Source organism: Pocillopora verrucosa, chromosome 7 (assembly GCF_036669915.1).
Source record: "Pocillopora verrucosa isolate sample1 chromosome 7, ASM3666991v2, whole genome shotgun sequence".
Taxonomy (NCBI): domain Eukaryota; kingdom Metazoa; phylum Cnidaria; class Anthozoa; order Scleractinia; family Pocilloporidae; genus Pocillopora; species Pocillopora verrucosa.
In genome coordinates, this window is record NC_089318.1 from 4,175,957 (window position 1) to 4,195,806 (window position 19,850).

A 19,850-nucleotide genomic window follows, 5' to 3' on the forward strand; every position below is an offset into this window, starting at 1 on the left:
GCTTCTATAAAATACTTCGTTTCTTTCTTGCCGATTTATTTCATCCTTAAGCGTTCATCTAGGATTCAAGCCTCTTGCCTCACATGTTCTTTCATTCCGGAAGAATTTCGATAAGGTTTGGAGAATTTAAATCGCAAGTCAATTTTTTTCTTGTTCTATTTTACTCTGTAACCGCGACTTTCTTTGGCTGCAATTTGGAGTCTCCTTTTGTGATTACTTTCCTAAGGAGTTTCGACCTCAAATTTTTGCTCTGATTTTCAATTTGAAGAATCCGCCCTAAAGATAATTCATTTTATCCTTATTCCCCTTTCCGGTTGTAGAATTGAAACTTTACCAACTAAAGTGTCTTTTTTTTTTTTTTTTTTAATTTTTTCATTCCCGAAGTATCTCATACTAGTTGGCAGTTTTCCCCTAGAAACCTCACAAGAATATCTCGTTCGGAGAAAAATAAAATTCTCGCCATATGTTGTTTCACGATCTATTGTTTTTTTTTTCTGTGCAACAAAAACTCTAACAGTTTCAATTTTCAATTTTCGACATGCATCTTTTCTGCGAAAAAAAATTGAGCATATTTTCATTTCCAAGAAGTTTAACAAAAAGCGTAAGATGACTGTTTCATGAGAGAGCTCTTTCGGCTAAGCCGAGAATGCTAGACAGCTGCAGTACAAGAGTTACTGCCCGACAAAATAAAAAGGTTAAACACGCAGCAAAGCTACTGCACAGGAATATAAGCCTTTGATATTGAATCCTATATTCTCACCTTATAAATCTGTTACATGATGTAACGTCGGTTTTGATCGTAGAAATATGAAATTTGGCGCAACAAATCCCTCTTCGATTCAACAAACAACTGAATAAATATATCCCCATTTTACGCTAAAAGCAACAAGAGGTTTCAGCCCAGCACCAAGGGATGACTAATTTTGCCTATTTTCAAGCATCTGGCAAACAAACGGCTAATATGATGTTTCTGTTTACTCCTTACTCAAAGTATTCAATTTGCGAAAAAAATTTAAAATCCCACTATGCGTGAAAAAATTAAAGTACTTTGTCACCAAGAATATGTTTGACTGTTTTAATTTTTCGCAAGATATTTCTAGAGAAAAAAGGCTCCTACTGACAGCCGCAAGGCAGAGCTCCGTCCAAGATCCCTTGCGTCTGCTCTCAATTGAATTAAGCTACAAAAGAAGAGAGAAGCACAAAAATCACCTAGCATTAATAATTTACCACGGCATCATAACCCTTTGACACTTATCTCCAATGTTAGTATATCTATCGGTAAATAGATTTGAAAGAAAAACATAATTACAAGTAATTTCAAACTTGAACTTGGCGTCTATGAGCTATTTAGTTGCACAGTCGATTAATTGCACTTCCGATTCAGAAGCATCTGTTGGAAGCTCAACAAAGCTGGGACCTGAAATCGGTTACTTCAAAGAGAAGATGGCCGACAATGAATAGCTAATAAGCTCAAAATTAGCCCCATAAATTTTAAACCGAAATAACATTTTGCAAGAAGATCACTGTTCCCCGTGGCCCAATATTCCATTATGCGACAGAGGCCCACAAAATTAGCGTAAAACAAATATTTCGCCTAAAACTCCAGTTAGTTAATTCTACTGCCATCAATACTCTACAAAGGCTTTTGAACAGTTTATTAGCTTATTAAAAACTGCAGTCAGTTAAGGGTCTGTTTGAGTACAGAGAGGACCAGCTTTCTCTTTTGATCAACAAATATGGGGTTTGTGATTATCAAACTTTTCAGACACTGAGAGAAAAAGTAAAAAGTTAGACCATCATCTACACAATTAATAATGTTACTCTCATCTTAAAGTAATTTGTGATGCACAAGTTATGTATTTACTACCTGTCTATTTTGTGCTTTAGCGGCTTCTACTATAGCATCTAAACAACGTCTTAAACAATGAAATGTTCAGTAAATATCCGTGCAAATTTAAATTACCGAGTTCTGAACTCACCGACGCTGACTGCTTCTAAATTCTTTTTTGAATTTGTGAAATTGAGTTAAGAGCAAGAAAGGCTCTAATTTCGGGAAATGACATTTATTTTAAGAAGAAGCCATTCATTTTCATGACTGACCTTGACAGAAAAATTTTGCCTACCCGTCCGTGCACCGCTGTTTGGTGTACACAATTTATCATTTAGCATGTGAAAATCCCACAGTTGTTGTCTCAATAAGCTCACCCTCGAGGATTGATTTGTTAAGAAAGTTCAGTTCTTAAGGAGAAGAGCGAATTATTGAAGCGAATATTTAAACAACCCTCGCAATAATTGATTTTAAAGCAGATACTGAAACGATATAAGCTTAAAGTCAAAATTTGAACGTAATTTCAATCACTTAAAATTTAAATCCTACTGGTAGTGACCCTTGGCCAGTCTTGGTAGTGAAGAAAACGCAGATAAGACTCAGCTCACCTTCTCCTTTTCCCATTCTTTGTGATCTTATAGATGAGAACTTTATTGTTTCTTCTGTTTTTTTGCTCCTCGTATGTAATTTGTTGAAGCTATACTTGGCACTTTCTTCGCTCCTTGCCTGTTTCTTCTTTATCATTCTCACTCTGTTTCGTCTCTGTTCGATTTCACTTAAACCCTTTCTCTTCAAAATGAAACCTAATTTTATGCCTTAACTTCTGCCGACATTCTCAGTAAACTTTGCAAAAATGTTGCAAAAGGAGAATTGCCTGTTTGCCGTCAATATCTGATTCAAACTTCGAACCAAAGCAGTGTTCAAACGTCGGCACGCGCAAGTGGATCAATTTTGGCCGGCAACGCACCAGTTTCCCGCGCAAAATTTCAAAGCCGAATTACGATAAACAAACACAGCAGTCAAACACAGCTCAAGCGCTAGAGTCTCATAAATAAATTACGAGACGAAAGTCTCTGATCAGGGGAAGTGCAAAGGTTAGAGTAGTTATTTATCTCTACAACACCAGAACCGTTGGGTCAGTTCCTCTCCTTTACGGCTTCATTTTCGCAGAGGCAAGAAAGCAAACTCTAAGAATTATGAAACAATCTATGCCAGCAGCTCCACAGAATTTGCCGAATCGATGTAGCAGTTTAAATACAGCCACCGCAGGAGTGAATTTTAGATTACGGCTGCTAAAACAGTGAAAAATCCGTATCGTATCGTATCGTATCGTATCGTATCGTATCGCTTACAAACAGTTCGGCTCAAAGTTTCCCAGAAGGAGAACAAAGCCAAATACGAAAAGAAAAACCGAAAGTTACATATTCAGTGGCTTTGGTAATTTCATTTCTCGCGGCTGAGAGCGAAAATCATCGACAACTCGATTTGCCACAGGCCGATTTTGGCCGTTTACCTGAAAGACTTCTTCTGTCCGTAAGGACAAAGTCAATAAATGAGAATTTTTTTTGATTGGAAATTACGCCCATTGTTTTATTTGTAATCATGATTCAACCCATTATTTCCATCATGAGCCTTAGCGCCAACGTACGGTACGATTGTCGATTCTTTTATTTTCATTCATTAATGAGGTCGACTTTTCTTGTCACCAAAGGCTACTGTGTTAACATGATAAACAAAATAATACATGGTTGCTTGTAGATATTGAATTTCTCTTCTCGTGTCCAACTCGACATCTCACCCGTTCGCTGCGCTCACTCGGAGCTATCGAGTTGAACACTCGAAGAGAAATTCCATATCTACGCGGGCCATTTGTTATTCTCTATTTAATATATTTAATGTACTGTGGCAAGAAAGCGACTACAAAATTATAACACCTGCCAATTAATTGAAACTTGCTCACTTTTTAAATCGTTTGTTTGGTCAACGTTACTGGTCCTGTTTTGATCAAAAATAACGAAAACAAATTCACCCCCAAGCTTCTTCCCTTAATAAACTAAAATCAGTTTGAAGTCCCATTAATACGACAAACAGAGTTGTTATCAATAATATCTTTTGATTTAGGCCACCTTTGCGTATTGCTTATTTATATCGCTATAAAACTTGTCAGAGTAACACAGAATATTTACAGCTTACGTCCCATCAAGAATATCACCTGTCCTTGAAAGCAAAATTTTGAAAACGTCTTTGAGTGGGCTAACCGTGCTAAAAGAGTAAAGATATTCAGCTCATTAGAGTCTGATCAAATGATATCTCTTTTTCGTTTATCGGAGTAAATTATTGACACCCTGTTGTATTAAAATATTAGACCAAAGCTTGGCGTCTTATTGATCCGTTTTTTCCTACCACGAATGTGCGAACTTAATCGAAAACCATAGACAAGTTTCACGTCATCAATTTCGCAGTTCTGATGTATTCGCGGCCCGGTTTGGAGAGGAGAATTTAATTTGAGCAATACAATTGATAGTCCATTGCTGAAAGACAAGTCGTATTATAGAAAGGGGGTTTTTCGAATTTCACCCATCGCTTTTTTTTTTCTAATCGATTCCACCGCCTGCTGAGAAATAGGGCCAGAGAGTTCAGACTCTTCCAAAGCTTGTTATGTCGGAATGACTCTATTTTGGCCAATGAGGGTCGGAATAACTCTATTTTGGCCGATGAGGGTCGGAGGTAACCTTCTGGAAGCACCCTCGAGAATCCTTTGAATCAACTTCCTTACACTGCGGCGAAATTTCGAAAACTTGTAAACGTAGATGAATGGATTGATGCAGGAATTGGCACAGATCGCCGTGAGACAGCTAAACACGACCTTCCGTATCTCTTCATGGTTTTTTAAAGATGCAACGATCGCTGGAGATACAATCCCCGGAAGCCAACACGTCAGTTATCAGCACCAGCCCAACCCCTCTAGTGGCCCTGTTAACCATAATGTTTCGATATGGAAATTGATTTGCAGTCTGGCTAACGATGCGTCGCGCCTGCTTTCTTGCTTCCCTGTATATGACACTATACATGAGGGGAACCAGCACGATTATGAGGCTGATGTACAAGTGGAAGATATGTGCGGCGATCGAAAAGTTGCTTACAATTAGCAAGCCAGCGGAGAGAGATATCATCCATGAAATTGTCACCAGCGAAATAGTGTTTTTTTCAGTCATCCATGTTATATATTTGTAAGGAAAATATATGGCCGAGAAGCGATCGAAATTCACAGCCAATAAACCAGTCATGGAGGCGGTTATTACGCTATGGCCGATGAATGACATGTACACTTGACTTACGCCATAATTTTTGAACTTGAGCACCAAAAGAGGTTGGTAGCCTGCACAGACCAGGAAATCAGCCAGAGACAGATTGATAAGAAGGATCTCTGTGGGTTGTCTTGACGAGTTAAACACAAAGAATGAAATTATGATCAGAAGGTTGGCACAACTGCCAAGAATCGCTGTACCGCTGTTGAAGAAAACAATTAAAACTGAGTCCCAGTCGGCCATGCATGGAAGAGGCTAAAGCAGCACGCGCAAGACAATATGTAGATCACAAAATATGGACATTACGTTGCAACTAACGATTTTGATAAACTTTAAAAGGGGGACGATGGCTAAAATACATCGGAAACAACAACAATGCCGTTAGTAGCCTCATTGAAAAGGGACACATTGGTTACAACCTCTAAGAAAAATCGATCAATAAGGCGGTGAAGCGGTAATCATAAAGTAGCTTTAATGTAACTTTCCATGAGAAGAACACTTCAAAGTAAGTAGAAATACTTCAAGACGTCAGTTGATGCCATCAAAATGTATCTATTCCGGTAGTGCCTAATGGAGTCGCGCCACTTTGATAAAAAGTTATACACTGATGGATCAATTTTCGATTTCCAAAGTAGCATTGCCTAATCATTATTTCAGCGCTTTGAAACAGCCTTGACGTAATTCGGTCTTTCTTTTTGACTAACAGTCACTCAAAATAGGTGAATTAAGAAGTCCAACCGAAAAAACTTTAAGAGACGCATTTAGTTTTAGATGTTACCGCATGCCGCAGTGTTGCGAAAGTGGTTCAATGTTGATCGAAAGAAAATAATTTTTGGAACCATATATCAAAGAAGGAACCCGTAGAAATCACACATTTCTGAGGGTTATAACAATTTTTTTCGGTAAAAGCTTCTATTCTAGTTTTTCTTTAGAACATTTACAAAGATCGCTTGTCATCATTGGAAATGTTGAGCATTTATTTCTCTTCCAGAGGCACTTTCGCCATCTCTTTGTGAGCTTTGTAAGCTCTTTGTAAGCTTTGTAAGCTTTGTAAGCTTTGTAAGCTCTCTGTAACCTTTTGTAAGCTTTGGAGATATGCTTTGATTCAATATCGTTAGGTTAATATATGGATAACTTGATTAGGGCATTTTCAACAGCTAAAAAGATTCACAGGAAATTGTCTAGCTACTAAAAGCACTCTTCACTTTCCTTTAAATGACAGATGTCTTTCTGATTAAGACTGAAATATCACCAGGAGATCTACCCACCTCACATGTCCTCTATAGTCAAGCACTTACGTCAAATAAGAATTGAAATATACTACTTGATGTCCCAGCTTTTAATTAATTTCCCTCTTAAAATTGTCTAGCAGTAACTGTACATGTTAATAACGCTTTTTCCATGTTGATACCCAATCAAATTCTAGAAAGTACGAAGCGCCTTAGGATTTTCAAGGAGTACGTATTTTAATTGCTTTTATTTAACAAATCGATAGTGGTTTAGCGTGGTCTGAACTCTTTCGACAACGATATTTGTCATCAAAGTGATCAAGATGTTGTGGACTCATGAGTGAACAAACTGCAACAAACCGCAACAAACCGCTGTCGCTTTGTTCTTAACCCCGATAATGAAGTCAAATAAAGCGATTCCTTCAATGCTTAACCATTACGTGACAACTTGGCGCGAGCAGCGTTTTCTGTATCCTTATCGGTGGCGGCAAATTGGCTAATCATATAGCGACATTATTGCCAATTGTGGTAAAAATTATTTTTGAGCTTCTTTCTTTATTCGCAGTCTTTCGTCCAGTGCCCAAATCAGCGTTTTATTTCTCTTTTGTATCATATCCCCACCTCAACAGAAAAAAGAAAATATTTTTTCTGTACTATGATCATATCTCAGATCTTCTCCTTTAGTTGCCCTGCACCGAGAAGACATTCCGAGCAATTAGATAACAGGTGATTTTCTAACAAAAAAAAAACATTCTCGACATGCGGATATAGAAAGAGTTCCATAAACTCATTGGTCAACTTTGTATGGTTTTTTGTCTTACACAGAAAACGCTAATCGAATTTAAGAGAGAGACTCACGATTTCTGCGCCACTCCGTGTAAACTTGCGCGGCCATCCATGCCCATGACAAGCGTACCGCTGTCAGGTACTGGCGCTGGTAACATTTCCAATAAAACGTTTCGTACGTACTTTAAATTTAGTCTTCAAAAATTTTGTGGACAGGAACGGCTTTAATGAACTATGAATAAGTTTTAGTTGTACAAAGATACTGGGCATAAATGCCAAGAGGTATTTTTACTCTTCTTCGATCTCTTTCCACTTATCATGATAATTCTGAGTCTTAACTCAGCTGGTTTTGACGAATGGACTCTGTCCTTTGAGGAGGGTTACTTTGTTTTCATCATCCTGGCAAGAGTCACGGTCTGGCCAGGACTGATAAATGAAAGCGCCTTTAGTTTCAAACTTCTTGCAAAGGCTGACAAGCATTACGGGTTCGAACAAGTCCCAAATAATTTAACCTCGGGTTAATTCTCCTTTGGCAGATTGAAATCGGTAGTAACCTGCCTAAGCTACAATCGCGAATCATTTTGATGAACTTCATCAAGTTCATCAAAGTTAAGTTAAGTTGATGTAAACGTAGATATATGGATTGAAGCAGGAATTGACACAAGCCACAGTTAGGCACTACCAAAAGGCCTTCTCTAATTCTTCCTCAGTCTGGAAGGTTGATCAGAGCGCTAGAACCAAAATTACTGGCGTCCGGCACATTAGGGTTCTTATCGAAACCAGCTCAACCGTCTTGGTGGCCTTGTTGATCGTCTTACGTCGATTTGGAAGGTTACGCTTTGAAGAAGGCAGAGACTCGATAAAGATGCGTAGAGCTTGCTCTCTTACTCTACATGTAGGGACCAACACGATCATAGGGCTAATGTACTAGTTGAAAAGTTGCTGACATGCAGTTAACAAACCTGAAGAGAGGGATATTACCCTAAATACTTTCCTAACCCAGACAGTATTTTTCTTAGTCATCCAGGTCAAATATTCGTAAGGAAAATAAATAGCTAAAATTCTTGGAACGCGTAATGGGTCGCGTTTATTCTAAAAAGGCGGTATTTAGCAATAGAACTGACCTTATGTTTATATATTTTGCTTTCTTTTGAGCAATAATGTACTTGAAAAAACGGTGCATTAGCTAAGACTGGAAATAAGACACAACATCTTTCAAAAGGTGGCATAAGATATTATCCAGGAAATTTTATTAGGGTTAGGAGAAAGGCTAAGAATTTTTGGTCGGATATGAGCGCACGATCGGTTTTGAGAGACAAATTGTTGATATTTAATCAAATTTGCAAATTGTCATATATAGCACATTGAAGACAAGTTTTTGAAAGAATGTGAAGATACCATTTGAAATATCTAAACATTGTCATTTTCATAATTAAAAAACGCATTTTTTTAATGCAGAGAAAAGATCACATAGTTGCTGTAGCACGTTTTGAATTTGCTTCAGGTGGTAGTTATAAAGTTTATTTCGCGACTCTCGTTTTTATAACAGTGAAAACTGAAACAAGCCATGTTAACCAATTTATTTTGCAAACGATAATCCATGGATCGAAGCAAGATCAAGAGCCGTCGAGCTCAAGTAATTATCCCTGACGTACTGTTCAAGCTGTAAATTTAAATGCAGAAAATCAGTACAAATTTGCGGCTGTGAGATTAGTCTGCATTTATCATGGTTTCTAATTAAAAAAAAAATACGAACGAGAAACTTCAAGTGTCAATCAAATTTTCGTTGTGTGTAAAAAGCTAAATATTATGTTGCTCTTTTAAACTAAAACCTTCATACCATCGAAACAATAAATTCACCGACAGGCATTTACTGCTAAGTTAGAAAAATCCTTTAAACGAATACCTGATCGTAGCTTCTATCAAACTGTAGTAATACTTTAAAGGAGGAAAAAAAATCCTTTCAAGAAGCAAATATCCTCTGGAAGGCTGTTGAAGTAGGAATAGACAGGTAATTTAACAGATCCTAAAGTTAGAATGATCGAATTCTTTAAAGAAACAGCCATACTAACGTTGCATCCCTCCTGATGGGTAGGGGGGTCTGTCTCCTTGACCAAAACATTTTATGCCATCTGGCCCAGCTACAGCCGATCAAGCACAAGAATAAAAAAAAAATTGGAATGAGAGAATGTTATTATGATTATAAAAAACAATAATGATAATAATAATAGTTATAGTAATATCAAACCCCAATAAGCTCTTTCCATTCATTCATTTTAAATTAGAAGTAAATGAATGAACAAATGGATGGATTGATTGATAAATGAAATAAATAAATAAATGAGGTAAAGCAAAATTAACAGCTTGGTCCCTGAGCGTGCCATGATAAGCAAAACTGGTCCGCGGTTAGTTACTTAATCCCATAGCAAGTTCTGCATGTGGTCTTTTGGATGACTTTTAGTTTTCCTTTTCACACACCAAGATCTTATTTATTATTTATTTATTATTAACTTGGCATCTAAAACCTAGCCTTTGGGGGTGCAAGAAAGTATGTGGTGTAACCATTTAACTTTCGTAGGCAACCACTCGCAAATCGATGGGCCGAGATCATTTAACCCTCAATATCGAATTTGGCCCAAACGATACCCAGTTTTGTACTTTTGAAAATTAAATTATCTCAGTTTGATTAGCAATTTTTTGCCAGAAATCTACTCACGTCCGCGTTTGATCCCCTTGAACTGCACCTTGCTCGGAAAGTCGAAGTCATTCTTAATCTCAGGAATTCTCGTTGTCACTTGATAACCATTAATGGCGGTCAAACGTACGCTCAGAGGAGTTTCCATTTTCCCAAGTCCTGAAGCGATGAAAAAGTTGTCGGAGACACGTTTCATACAGTGGTACCTCCCGTTTACCAGGAGTTCCATTCCAGCCGTTGGTATTCTTAAAGAGAAGAAAAAACCGATCGACAGGATGAGAAAAATTGAAAACTTGACTCTATTTGTTTTTTATTTTCTTGTAAGGGGATCCAAGTGAGGATATTTTGACTCATTTATATTTTCTTTGCATCATTTCGTTTCGTTTCGTCTTGTTTCTTTCGTTCTCTTCCGTTCCGTTTCGCGTCTTGTCTTGCCGTGTCGGGTCGTTTCGTTTCTTGCGTTTCGTTCCATTCCGTCTCGTGTCGTTTCCCTTCGTTTCTTATCATATCGTATCATTTTTTTATATTATTTTTGTTTTTATATCATCCAGTGCAGCCATCTTCAACTTAAAACAGAGCAGTTTTAGTTTTTGGTCCTTATGAGTCTTATCACGCTAATTTGAAGCAACATTTAGCATAAATCTCACTTGGTATTCCTTGCTTGTAGCTTGATGTAATAAGGGTTGCTTCCTTGGAAACGAAACTGAATTTTACCATCGATCCCTCGAAGGGTCGGGCAGTCAATAGCCTGATAGTGAATTTTCCACCTTCCGTCGCCAGAAACGGCGAAATCTAACCCATCTGTAAATTTAAAGAATATATAAATTGTTCTTCTTACCTTTTCAATCAAATTTCCTGTTATAATTCGATACAAGACATCTTAATGAACAGTTTGAGGATGAATTTTTTTGCTCGCATCGAAAAGTTCTAGAAAAGAAACACGTAGCTAAACATTCCGTGAATTTACAGAATCCTAAAATGAGGACCATTCAACACACAATCAAATACAAAGACACTGATACGTACTGTTTCCACATCCACCGGGGCATATATCAACAATCATTGCTCTTCGGTTTCCTGTAATGGGGTTAGCCCCACTCCCTTCTCCCGTGCCAGTGATTTTAACACACATACCACACCCAACAGACTCCTGGTAGGTTCCAGGCGCAGCTGCAACAACAATCCAATTTTTCTTCCTGATGGCATTCAAAATGTTCGGAGACAACGGGTTAAGGGTGCATTTTCCTTTGCCACCTTGTTCTCCATAGTACGTGGCCTAAAATAATACAAATTTAGAATAGTAAACAACACTCTTAATCCTTACACTCCCAAGATCTCGTTAGTAATTCTCCTCGCTGGTTGTCACACAATTCTTATGGTTTGAGTTGGAAAATTTAGTATTGGATCAACTGATTAACCCTTAATCGATATTTTTCTTTATTCTCATCACTTGCCTGCTTGATATTGTAGTTTTTATACTGTCAGGAGAAATTATCTCTTGTTGGTCAGTCATGGGAGTGGAAGAGTTAAAATCCAAAACTATTATGGCTTGTCAATTTAGATGTCAAGGATTTATAAAACGACTCTTGAGTTGCTTATGATAAAAAACTGGAAAGAATTCACGTTGTATAAGTCGATCCTTTTTTTGTTAGATACGTGTGAAAGAAAGCAGACCTTGAACTGAACTCATCAGAGATGCTCCGTTCCCCCTTGATGTTCCGTTGTTAGTGGACATGACTGAACACTGACTTTTGTATTTTATTTATTTTATTTCCATTTTTTGCTGCCTCCTAATTTTTTTGGTTTGATTTTCCGCACTACCTTGCTCCATTTTAAGTAATTATAAAATGTTTCAATAAAACCACACAAAGATCTTCACATAAAACAGAAATTAACCACTGATAATGGCAAAATGCGAAGATAATGGTAAGATGCGAAGATAAGAGTGATAAAATATCCTTAGATACATTTATATATTGATATTCAAATATACAAAGTCAATCATTGACAAAAGAACATACGACAGCAAAATTACGAAACAGGTATGGATTTACTTACGTCGACATTAGAGATTCTATTGTTGAAGCGATTGTAAGTGGCCTTTACGTGAGAGAGTGTTGTTTCTGCCTGAATAATAGAAAAAAGAAAACAGAAATAAGCACACCAGCAAAGGATTGCGATATCATTGTCCAAGAGAGGGGGCTCCACGGTCCAACAATAAAATTGACATGCATGATATACATATTTTGTTCGACGCTAAGTTACTTCTTTCTCCTGATCTTTATTTTCACGTTGACTGCATATAAGAAATCTTCGAACTACTTTGGAATCGTCAACAACCATCTTTAACAGAATGCAAACATGGAAGTATCAGATTAAAATCAAACTTTTTTCGAGTCGAGCCAGATACCGAAAAGATTTCCTTTGTAATCTAAGATTTACCTGAATAATTAGAAATACCCACTTTTGCCTTAGTCGGTATTTTCAGCGTACCTTTTGTGACTCCCGCGATATGTTGTTCTAACGGAATAGTCCATTTACACATTTAGTAAATCTCCTCGATGTTCTATTTTCCATGAAACAATTGAAAGCAAGCCGACTGCTACTGTAAATAACATTTGATTGCCCACCAAAATAACGATGCGATTCGTTCCTCATGTGCACAGCATTTTGAAGGAGAATGAGTGAGTTATCTATCTTAACAACGTATGAATTAAGTATCCTTTTAACATAATTTAAGCGATCGACTCGGATAATCTCATGATTTTATCTTGAAAAAGTTGAAGACTTCATTGTCGTCGTTAGATCAAAAATTCTTACCTTGATGGTGGTTGTAAAGAAAGCCAGAAGAGCAACGAGAATGGACATCTTTGGCTTTGGGCTCATTTCAGTAAAAGTAACTGTGGTTATACTGGAGATACCCTTCCTTTCTTTTCCTTTTTTGAGATGTTTAAATGAATAATAGAAGGTAGTTTTCAAGCATTCAGGATTTAACAAATACAGACTCAAAGTTTATTTGCCATCAAAGAAGGTGAACGAGTTATATTGGTACGGAAAAGCGCATGAGTTTGATCAGTTGCTAAGAGTAAAGAAAGGCCTTAACGAGGAATTCTATACTCAGAAAGATGTGATTTAAACGACGCGAAAGTTAAACAGAAACGTCGCTCAAATAAAACAATACTATGAACACTTCAGACCAAAACCTTATAAAGGAATCAATGGGATATGAAGTTTTCGTTTCGTCTATTGTTCATTGGCAAACAAAGCTGAGGCGATAGCATTTACGATCTCTTCTCAACGATACGGTTGTCGCTTGCACAATGCAGTTGATCTATATTTACTAATGTTTCGCGAAAAGTGGTGCGTTGTTTGTGAGGAAACATTACCAGCTATCTTGAAAAATATGTTTCATGAGAAGTTACTAGTACGTTTTTCTCGTTTTTGCGGGCATCATGCGAGCCGACTTCAATTTTTCCCAATGCATCCTCGAGCAGACTTCAAAGAAGTCTTCTTAGTACCCGGGCCTCCCACAACCCACCCACCACAATAGTAAGATCTGTAAAGGCTGATGAAGCATTTAATACATTTAAACTCTTACAATCGCACGAATCTCAAAGGACTCCACTAAAAGCAGACGAATACATTATTTAATTACTTTTTTAATTTATGAAACTGACAACATGGATCATGTTTTAGTTACAGTAGAACATGCAATAGATCGCAGCTAATATCCAGCTCTCCACGAAAAAACTTTTGATCCAGGTCCAGAATATGTCAAACTGGTCTACAATCTGAAACAGTGAAGTTAAAATAAAAAACAATTTTCTTTGGATTATGAAAACAAATATGGGATAGACACATCGTGCATAATGACTGGATGTTTCTCAACCTTTGAGCTTTGAAGAGTTCACGTAAAAAATGGGTAAGAAGCTTAGATTAGCTCGCTTTTGATGGAAAACCCTTTGGCGTTTAGAAGTAGAAGGTATAGCTAAAAATTATCCACAATTTTCCATCTTAAAAGTATAAGATTATTGGCCCTATGTGACTTAAATTCCTACATTGGAGAAGTTATGAGTTTTTTTTTATATTATGGCCAATTTTGGATGCAGCAACACGTTCAGAATTTTGACTGTCAGCTTTATGGGGAGAGAAAACCCGCGAACGAGTGTGCGCAACCCGCTAACGAAACCAGGTCAAAGAATCAAATCCAGGACAAAATAATGAATTAAGGGTAGTGGGGTGAGGTGGGGGGGGGGACCTAACGTTGGTGAGGGTGTCGAGTCGAAACTTGATAGGTAGTTAAAATTAAGGTGTAAGATCCTGAACGAAAAAATGTTTTCTGGCCTTGCATGGTCTAACATAGAGAATGCTTTACGAAAAGAGCAAGAGTTGTGACAGAGGAATTCTCAGTAAAACAAATATTGAGTTAAAATAAGAAAGAATTAACAACAAGAAAGTGCAAGCAGTCGAACTGTATACTCGTTATACACAGAAACACTTTTCCAACGTCTAATAGGAGTTTTCGTAAATGGCAGACCGAAGTTAATTTGTTGGTATAATCGAGTCAAGTAACTTACGTTAAAGGCTGCTCCCTGGATACTGATGTTTATCGCCAGGTTAGAAACATTTTTATATGCTGGAAAACCTTGCTAAAAAAAAAATTGTCAGAATATCAGTTCGATGGTGATTTTTCTAATTGATGCTCGAGTGTTAACGCTGTAATTTCCTCGCAACACTTAAAGCCAAAGCAGACTGGCCGGGTGCTTCTGTTCACAGATTTTTGTCTAGAACCGCGCCGTATGTACGTAAGGTCATTGCAAGGGTCCAGCAGCTTTAATTTTAGCGTCTTGCGTCGGGACAGTTTTTTTCGCATGCAGTTCTATAAGTTTATTGAATTGAATTGCCATTTCGTGTGTTTCGCCGTTTTTAATAAACTATTCAAATCACAAAAATGTCTACGTGATTCACAGCGCGTTTTTCCTGCTAAGACTATAAGCACCACTTTAAATATTGATCTATTTAAAGTGCCCGCAGGCGTAAAGCCGGCTTTTCCAATTACAGCGTCCGCACTTAAAAAATAAATGAACCAAAAATGTGGAAAGCTCTGTAGCTGACTAGGAACAACGATTAATTTCTGTCAAGATATTGCACATAGATTATCTTGTATTTTTCTTCAAAATAAACTGTTTTTAAGGATATGATACAAAACAAGTTCCAACCATTTTTCTTTGTTCGAATTGAAAAAGGGACTCACCTCCAACGCATCGAATATGAACAACACGCACGTATGACAACATACGCGTATGACAAAACACAGACAAAGAACTCTGCTTACGTCATCGAAGACTCGTTCCCTGTAGCGTTTGTCAGAGGCTTCCACGTTGGAAATAGCTTTAACATATGTCGCCTAAAATGATCAGAGGTGAGGTGAAAGTTTTGGTCGAACAGAAGAACAGGCGAGCGGAAGGAAGTCGGTACTATCGATAAAGAGAAGGGTTTTTTACATAATGGGCATAATGAGGAACAGTCCAATATTAACATAAATATAAATCAGCTGAACCTGTTGAGCTAAAGCTCTTTACTTCCTTCTTTCTTTCTCCTTCTCACAGATTTACAATGATTACTGAGAGATTTAGCTTCGATAGATGTATTTACACTTTTATTAGGGTTAAATTTCTGTTTCGTCTAGCACAATAAATTCCTCGACGATGTTTTCGTATCTTTAGTGGTTTTTGTTTGTTTTTTTTTTTTTCAAGTTTTGTCTTAAAAATCTCAGTAAGGCTAATGTTCTCACCTTGATCACGATTGGATAAAAGAGCAGTGCGCCAACGACAATGAGCATCAGAGACTTACAGCTCATGTCAATGAACTGCGTAACCGTTGTTCGCCTTTCGCTCCTTTTAAAAGTGTTTCAAATGTATAGAGGAAGGTCTCGATATTTAAATGTCCATATTTAAAAGGAGACATAGGGTTCATTTACCGTGAAAGAAGATGAACGTGGGAGTGTAAGAACTTCAGTAAGATAGCTTATGAAGCAGCTGCACAGGTTGAGCAAAGACTTCAACGAGACTGGGACCCTTTTTTTAATTTGAACCATTCCTAAGAAATCTAAAATTTCTGTAAAGGCCCTAACTTTATTTTAATAAAATTCCTGGGGAAAAATAAATAAAACTGTCATTTTTTTTGCAAAAAGAAAGGTCTTTTATTCGTGGGGTGACTTGGTTGGTATGACTTTTTGTCTAAGTCCACGGGAAAAATGTTTTTTAGTTCTTGGCAGAAATAATATTAATGACGTATTGGATAAACCTCAATGAAATCTTATCGATAATATTGGCTGCCTTAGCCTGTCACGTTTCGAATGAGCTGATCTGTTTCAAGTTGATATTGCCAACTATAGGACTTACCCTAAATCGCGGGGAGATAACACCTCTACTCACTTTAACAAGCATTTTTTTGTCAAATACCAACTTTATCATACCAATTTTGTAAAACATCTTTTTTTTTTTAATTTTTTTGTTTTTTTTTTTAAGTTTGGGAGCGGTTTTGCCAGCAGCCACATTATCTTTTGGAATTTGCTTTCCATCCTGGAAGGTGGTCTCAGAATTTCAATCAAGAAACTCTCTTGGATATTCTAAAATACTTTTCCACCAGATCTCACAGGACAATTCCTTGTGCCTTCATAACGATAATGAATAAATAAATTTTTTTCCTTAAATCGTTATCAAAATTATAATTCGTATGAATAAAACACAGAGGAGAGGGATATTAAGTTCCGCATTAGAAACCGCAAAACCGTTGAAGAAATCATGCAATTCCGCGAAACCGCAAAAAAAAATTATCAAAACCGAAAACCGCTTGCAAAACCGTCAAAACTGTTTAATTAATCTTCACATTCCAGTTATCAAAACCCTAATCGATCTCGTGCAGTCAGTAACAAGTGAAGCGTACAGAGGTTTCGCAATTATTCGAGATCAGTGGAGGCGCATAATTTCCGCCCAGACCGAGGAGAAACCGGAACCCAAAAAGGAAAATACTCAAACCACATCGCATATCAAATCCGCAAACCCATTAGTATTTTTGACGAAAACGGGAAACCAAATGCTAAAAAAAATCAGCAAACCACGAAGTACACCTAAACTGAAAGACCAAAGGTTTCCGACGCAAAAAACGAAAAACCGATCTAAAATATAGCCAAAACCGAAAATCCCAATGCTCCCATCATAAAACATAATAACCGTTCATATCTCGCGCTCTTTGAAAATAAATTTCAAAGGATGGTCTAGATTGTCGAGTTTCATTTTACTTGGTAATTTTTTTTCAATTTTCTTTTCGGCGTTTATCATTTAAACAACTATAGTCTGGAATATTCTTAATTTTGTTTTCCACGCCGTTCAACATTGCGCTTTCTCGGCTGAAACTTTGCCGTGCAAGATAAAATTTGTAGCATACAAAAGAAAGGATGCCTATTTACCCGCTTTCAAATAATTCATTTGTGAGTATAGTACTCATTGATCTTCACTTTCAGCTGTCATTTGAAAGGAGAACCTGAATACGTGATCATGTGCCAAATATATGACGTCATAATTATAAAACGGAATCCCTTCGATACATTTGAGCGAAAGGGACTAAGACAGTGTTTTCTCCAACTTTTACGCTACCTAGGTAACAGAACAGCAAAACATCGTCGATTCTTTTTCAAAAGTAAGCAGTTTATACTATCTATCATCTCCGTGGTATCTGTTATACGAGTTGAAGAAAGGGAAATGCAAACGAGGTAGATTAAAACAGCGAATAGTTGCGGGCGACACCCATCTCCGACCGCGATTACTTACAGGGGGTCAAAGCGCCAACATTTTTATGATTTCGCTAACCGCTGTTAATGGATAATACCCTAGTTACAAACCCAGAGTTGTCATAACAAAATTACTAAAGTTTTATGCAAAACTTATACATTGTCACTCCAAACTCTATCGCTGACGGCGAATTAGACGACATTACACGCTTGAAATATCCCCAATTCCTGCATTTATTTGTTCGTTTCCCCAAGATTACAACGTGATTCCATTGAACAAGAAGTAGTTATCACAGGAAAAAGTTCACACCACGTTCTCTCAGGTGAAAACTTGTAATTCATCGAGTGCTCATGGCACGTGAAATGGCCAAGAAACCAAGATACATCTACGCAGAGTTTGCCACTTTTTTCTTGGTGCTGATGTGCTTGGGATCTCTAAATCTCTGCGAAGGTAACTTTACCTTGCCACTTTTTATTCTTATAACTATGCAGAGACGTAGGAGTTTCTTTATCAGGAGAAAATACGAAAATAATGTTTTTACTCTACCGAGACGCGCATAGTAGCTATGTTGTTAGACATCAAGGATCTGAAACCTAATTTTCCGCGTGCATGCACTGAAGAAGGAAAGCGCTTTCACTTTTCATGGAAAGCCGATATTTCGCACATATATCTTTACCACCAACTGTTAGAGACCTATTTTTTTTCTCTCTCTCCCGCCTTTCCTTGAAGTGGTCTTGGATGCAGGCCAGCAGTACAAATTAAATTCACAAAACTGCGACCAGTCTCGCGATAGTTAATTCAACGTAATAACAGAATTGCTGATCACGGAGGGGCTGGTTTGAATAACTGATTAGTTTCCCAGACAAACAACTGATATTTCTCAATTTTAATTCCTAGAATTTGGAAGGCGGGGTTGATATATTTGGAAGCATGATTATGTTTCCTCCTTAAGAAGTAAACGAGAATTGCAAAGCAATGTAGTATACAGCTTCATATCATCTAAAGAGTCTTTGTAGTTCTCTTGAGCTTCCCTATCGACTCCTAGCCAGAAACTGTAAGGGATATGGTTGTTCAAGTGTGATTTCATTATAGAGAAATACAAGAAACATAATTTGCGATGGCATGTACGACAAATTCAAGAAAGAATTAGTTTGCGATTTTGAACGGCGATTCTTGGCAACCTCATATCTCTAAGAGGAAAATATGTGTCTATATTTAAAAAAAAAAAAAAACGGTTTGCATTGTCTATCCCGCAAAAACTTGTCAAAGACTATGCAAATATGGAAAGATGTTGACTGATTCCACTTTTGAATAATTGAAATAAGCTCAGTTGTATAACATTGAATATTCGAGAAACGACTACTGCGAGTGGTACCAAACACTCATCAAAACTCGGCGGTTTGATGATCGTAGAATTTCTTATATTTGCTTAAAAATACGTCTGTGAAAGGAAACATTTCTAGATTTTCAGGTCATTAACGATTTCAAGCTATTTTAAATGAGCATGCTATTCGAACTTTTTCTCAAAGCAACACAACATGATACCGAGGTTGCTCAGCGACACTTTGGTGCAACACGCAAATAAATCCACGGGAGACAACATCTGCCATTCTGAAAATCTTAAAACTAAACAACCCAAATATAATCCTCTGAGAAAAAACTTTTTGCCAAAGGCAAACTACACTTGAGTGACTTCAAGCAATTTTTTTTTATTTCAATTGCTTTAGGTGGTCAAATTCTTTGTTACGCGCAACCACGTGATGGAGTTTACCTCGAGGCAGCTTTCACTTGTTATGATCAATATTGAAAATTTTGCTTGGTGGGATAGTAATCATTTACAGTCAGTTTTCAAGCAGACGGAAAAGACTTGACCTTATCGAGTTTTTCTAGTACTACTTTTTTAATAGTAAAACTGATACAAATTAATATTTGGTAATTTTCTTTTCGCGAAAGCGAGGACAAATTGCAACAGATGGTTTTTCTGATATTATTAATAATTTATCATAGGCGAAAATTTCTGCAACTTAGTTACACAAACTAGGCAACTTATTCGCCTAAATAGAGACGCATTTCATCATTTCATTTCTGCTCTCAACTTCCCGTCGTTCTAATAACTTCCTGCGTCCACCATTGCTCGTTCGCGTGACATTTTTTCCTAAAAGAACCGAACTTATTAGAAAAGCAGGTAACAATTAGTTTTCTTAGTTACGC

The 19,850-nt window shown here is 37.2% G+C and overlaps 3 protein-coding genes across 6 annotated transcripts in view; 1 reads left to right on the forward strand and 2 right to left on the reverse strand.

The window, feature by feature from the left end:
- Window positions 1–8,642: 8,642 nt before the first annotated feature.
- LOC131789141 (uncharacterized) lies at window positions 8,643–12,828 on the reverse strand. Its single transcript, XM_059106213.2, has 7 exons — window positions 12,667–12,828; window positions 11,905–11,973; window positions 10,873–11,122; window positions 10,494–10,647; window positions 9,868–10,091; window positions 9,224–9,292; window positions 8,643–8,814 (listed from the first exon to the last, which is right to left on the reverse strand). Exons 1-7 carry the CDS (start codon window positions 12,730–12,732, stop codon window positions 8,810–8,812), a joined length of 837 nt encoding a protein of 278 aa, XP_058962196.2. The 5' UTR covers window positions 12,733–12,828; the 3' UTR covers window positions 8,643–8,809.
- Window positions 12,829–13,443: 615 nt separating this feature from the next.
- LOC131789067 (uncharacterized) lies at window positions 13,444–15,735 on the reverse strand. 2 transcript variants are annotated; one of them, XM_059106136.2, is made up of 4 exons: window positions 15,641–15,735; window positions 15,182–15,253; window positions 14,424–14,495; window positions 13,444–13,637 (listed from the first exon to the last, which is right to left on the reverse strand). In XM_059106136.2, the coding sequence occupies exons 1-4, from the start codon at window positions 15,704–15,706 to the stop codon at window positions 13,539–13,541; spliced, it is 309 nt and encodes a 102-aa protein (XP_058962119.2). In that variant the 5' UTR covers window positions 15,707–15,735; the 3' UTR covers window positions 13,444–13,538. The 2 variants fall into 2 exon arrangements, with proteins under 2 accessions (XP_058962119.2, XP_058962118.2); XM_059106135.2 differs by having other exon boundaries at window positions 15,101–15,253.
- Window positions 15,736–17,788: 2,053 nt separating this feature from the next.
- LOC131789123 (mucin-like protein) overlaps window positions 17,789–19,850 on the forward strand; it is a 46,586-nt gene continuing 44,524 nt past the window's right edge. For all 3 annotated transcript variants that reach the window (XM_066169616.1, XM_066169617.1, XM_066169618.1), the window contains exon 1: window positions 17,789–18,089. In XM_066169616.1, coding sequence (XP_066025713.1) covers window positions 17,990–18,089 — 100 coding nt within the window. In that variant the 5' untranslated portion in view covers window positions 17,789–17,989. The remainder of the gene's footprint in view (window positions 18,090–19,850) is intronic.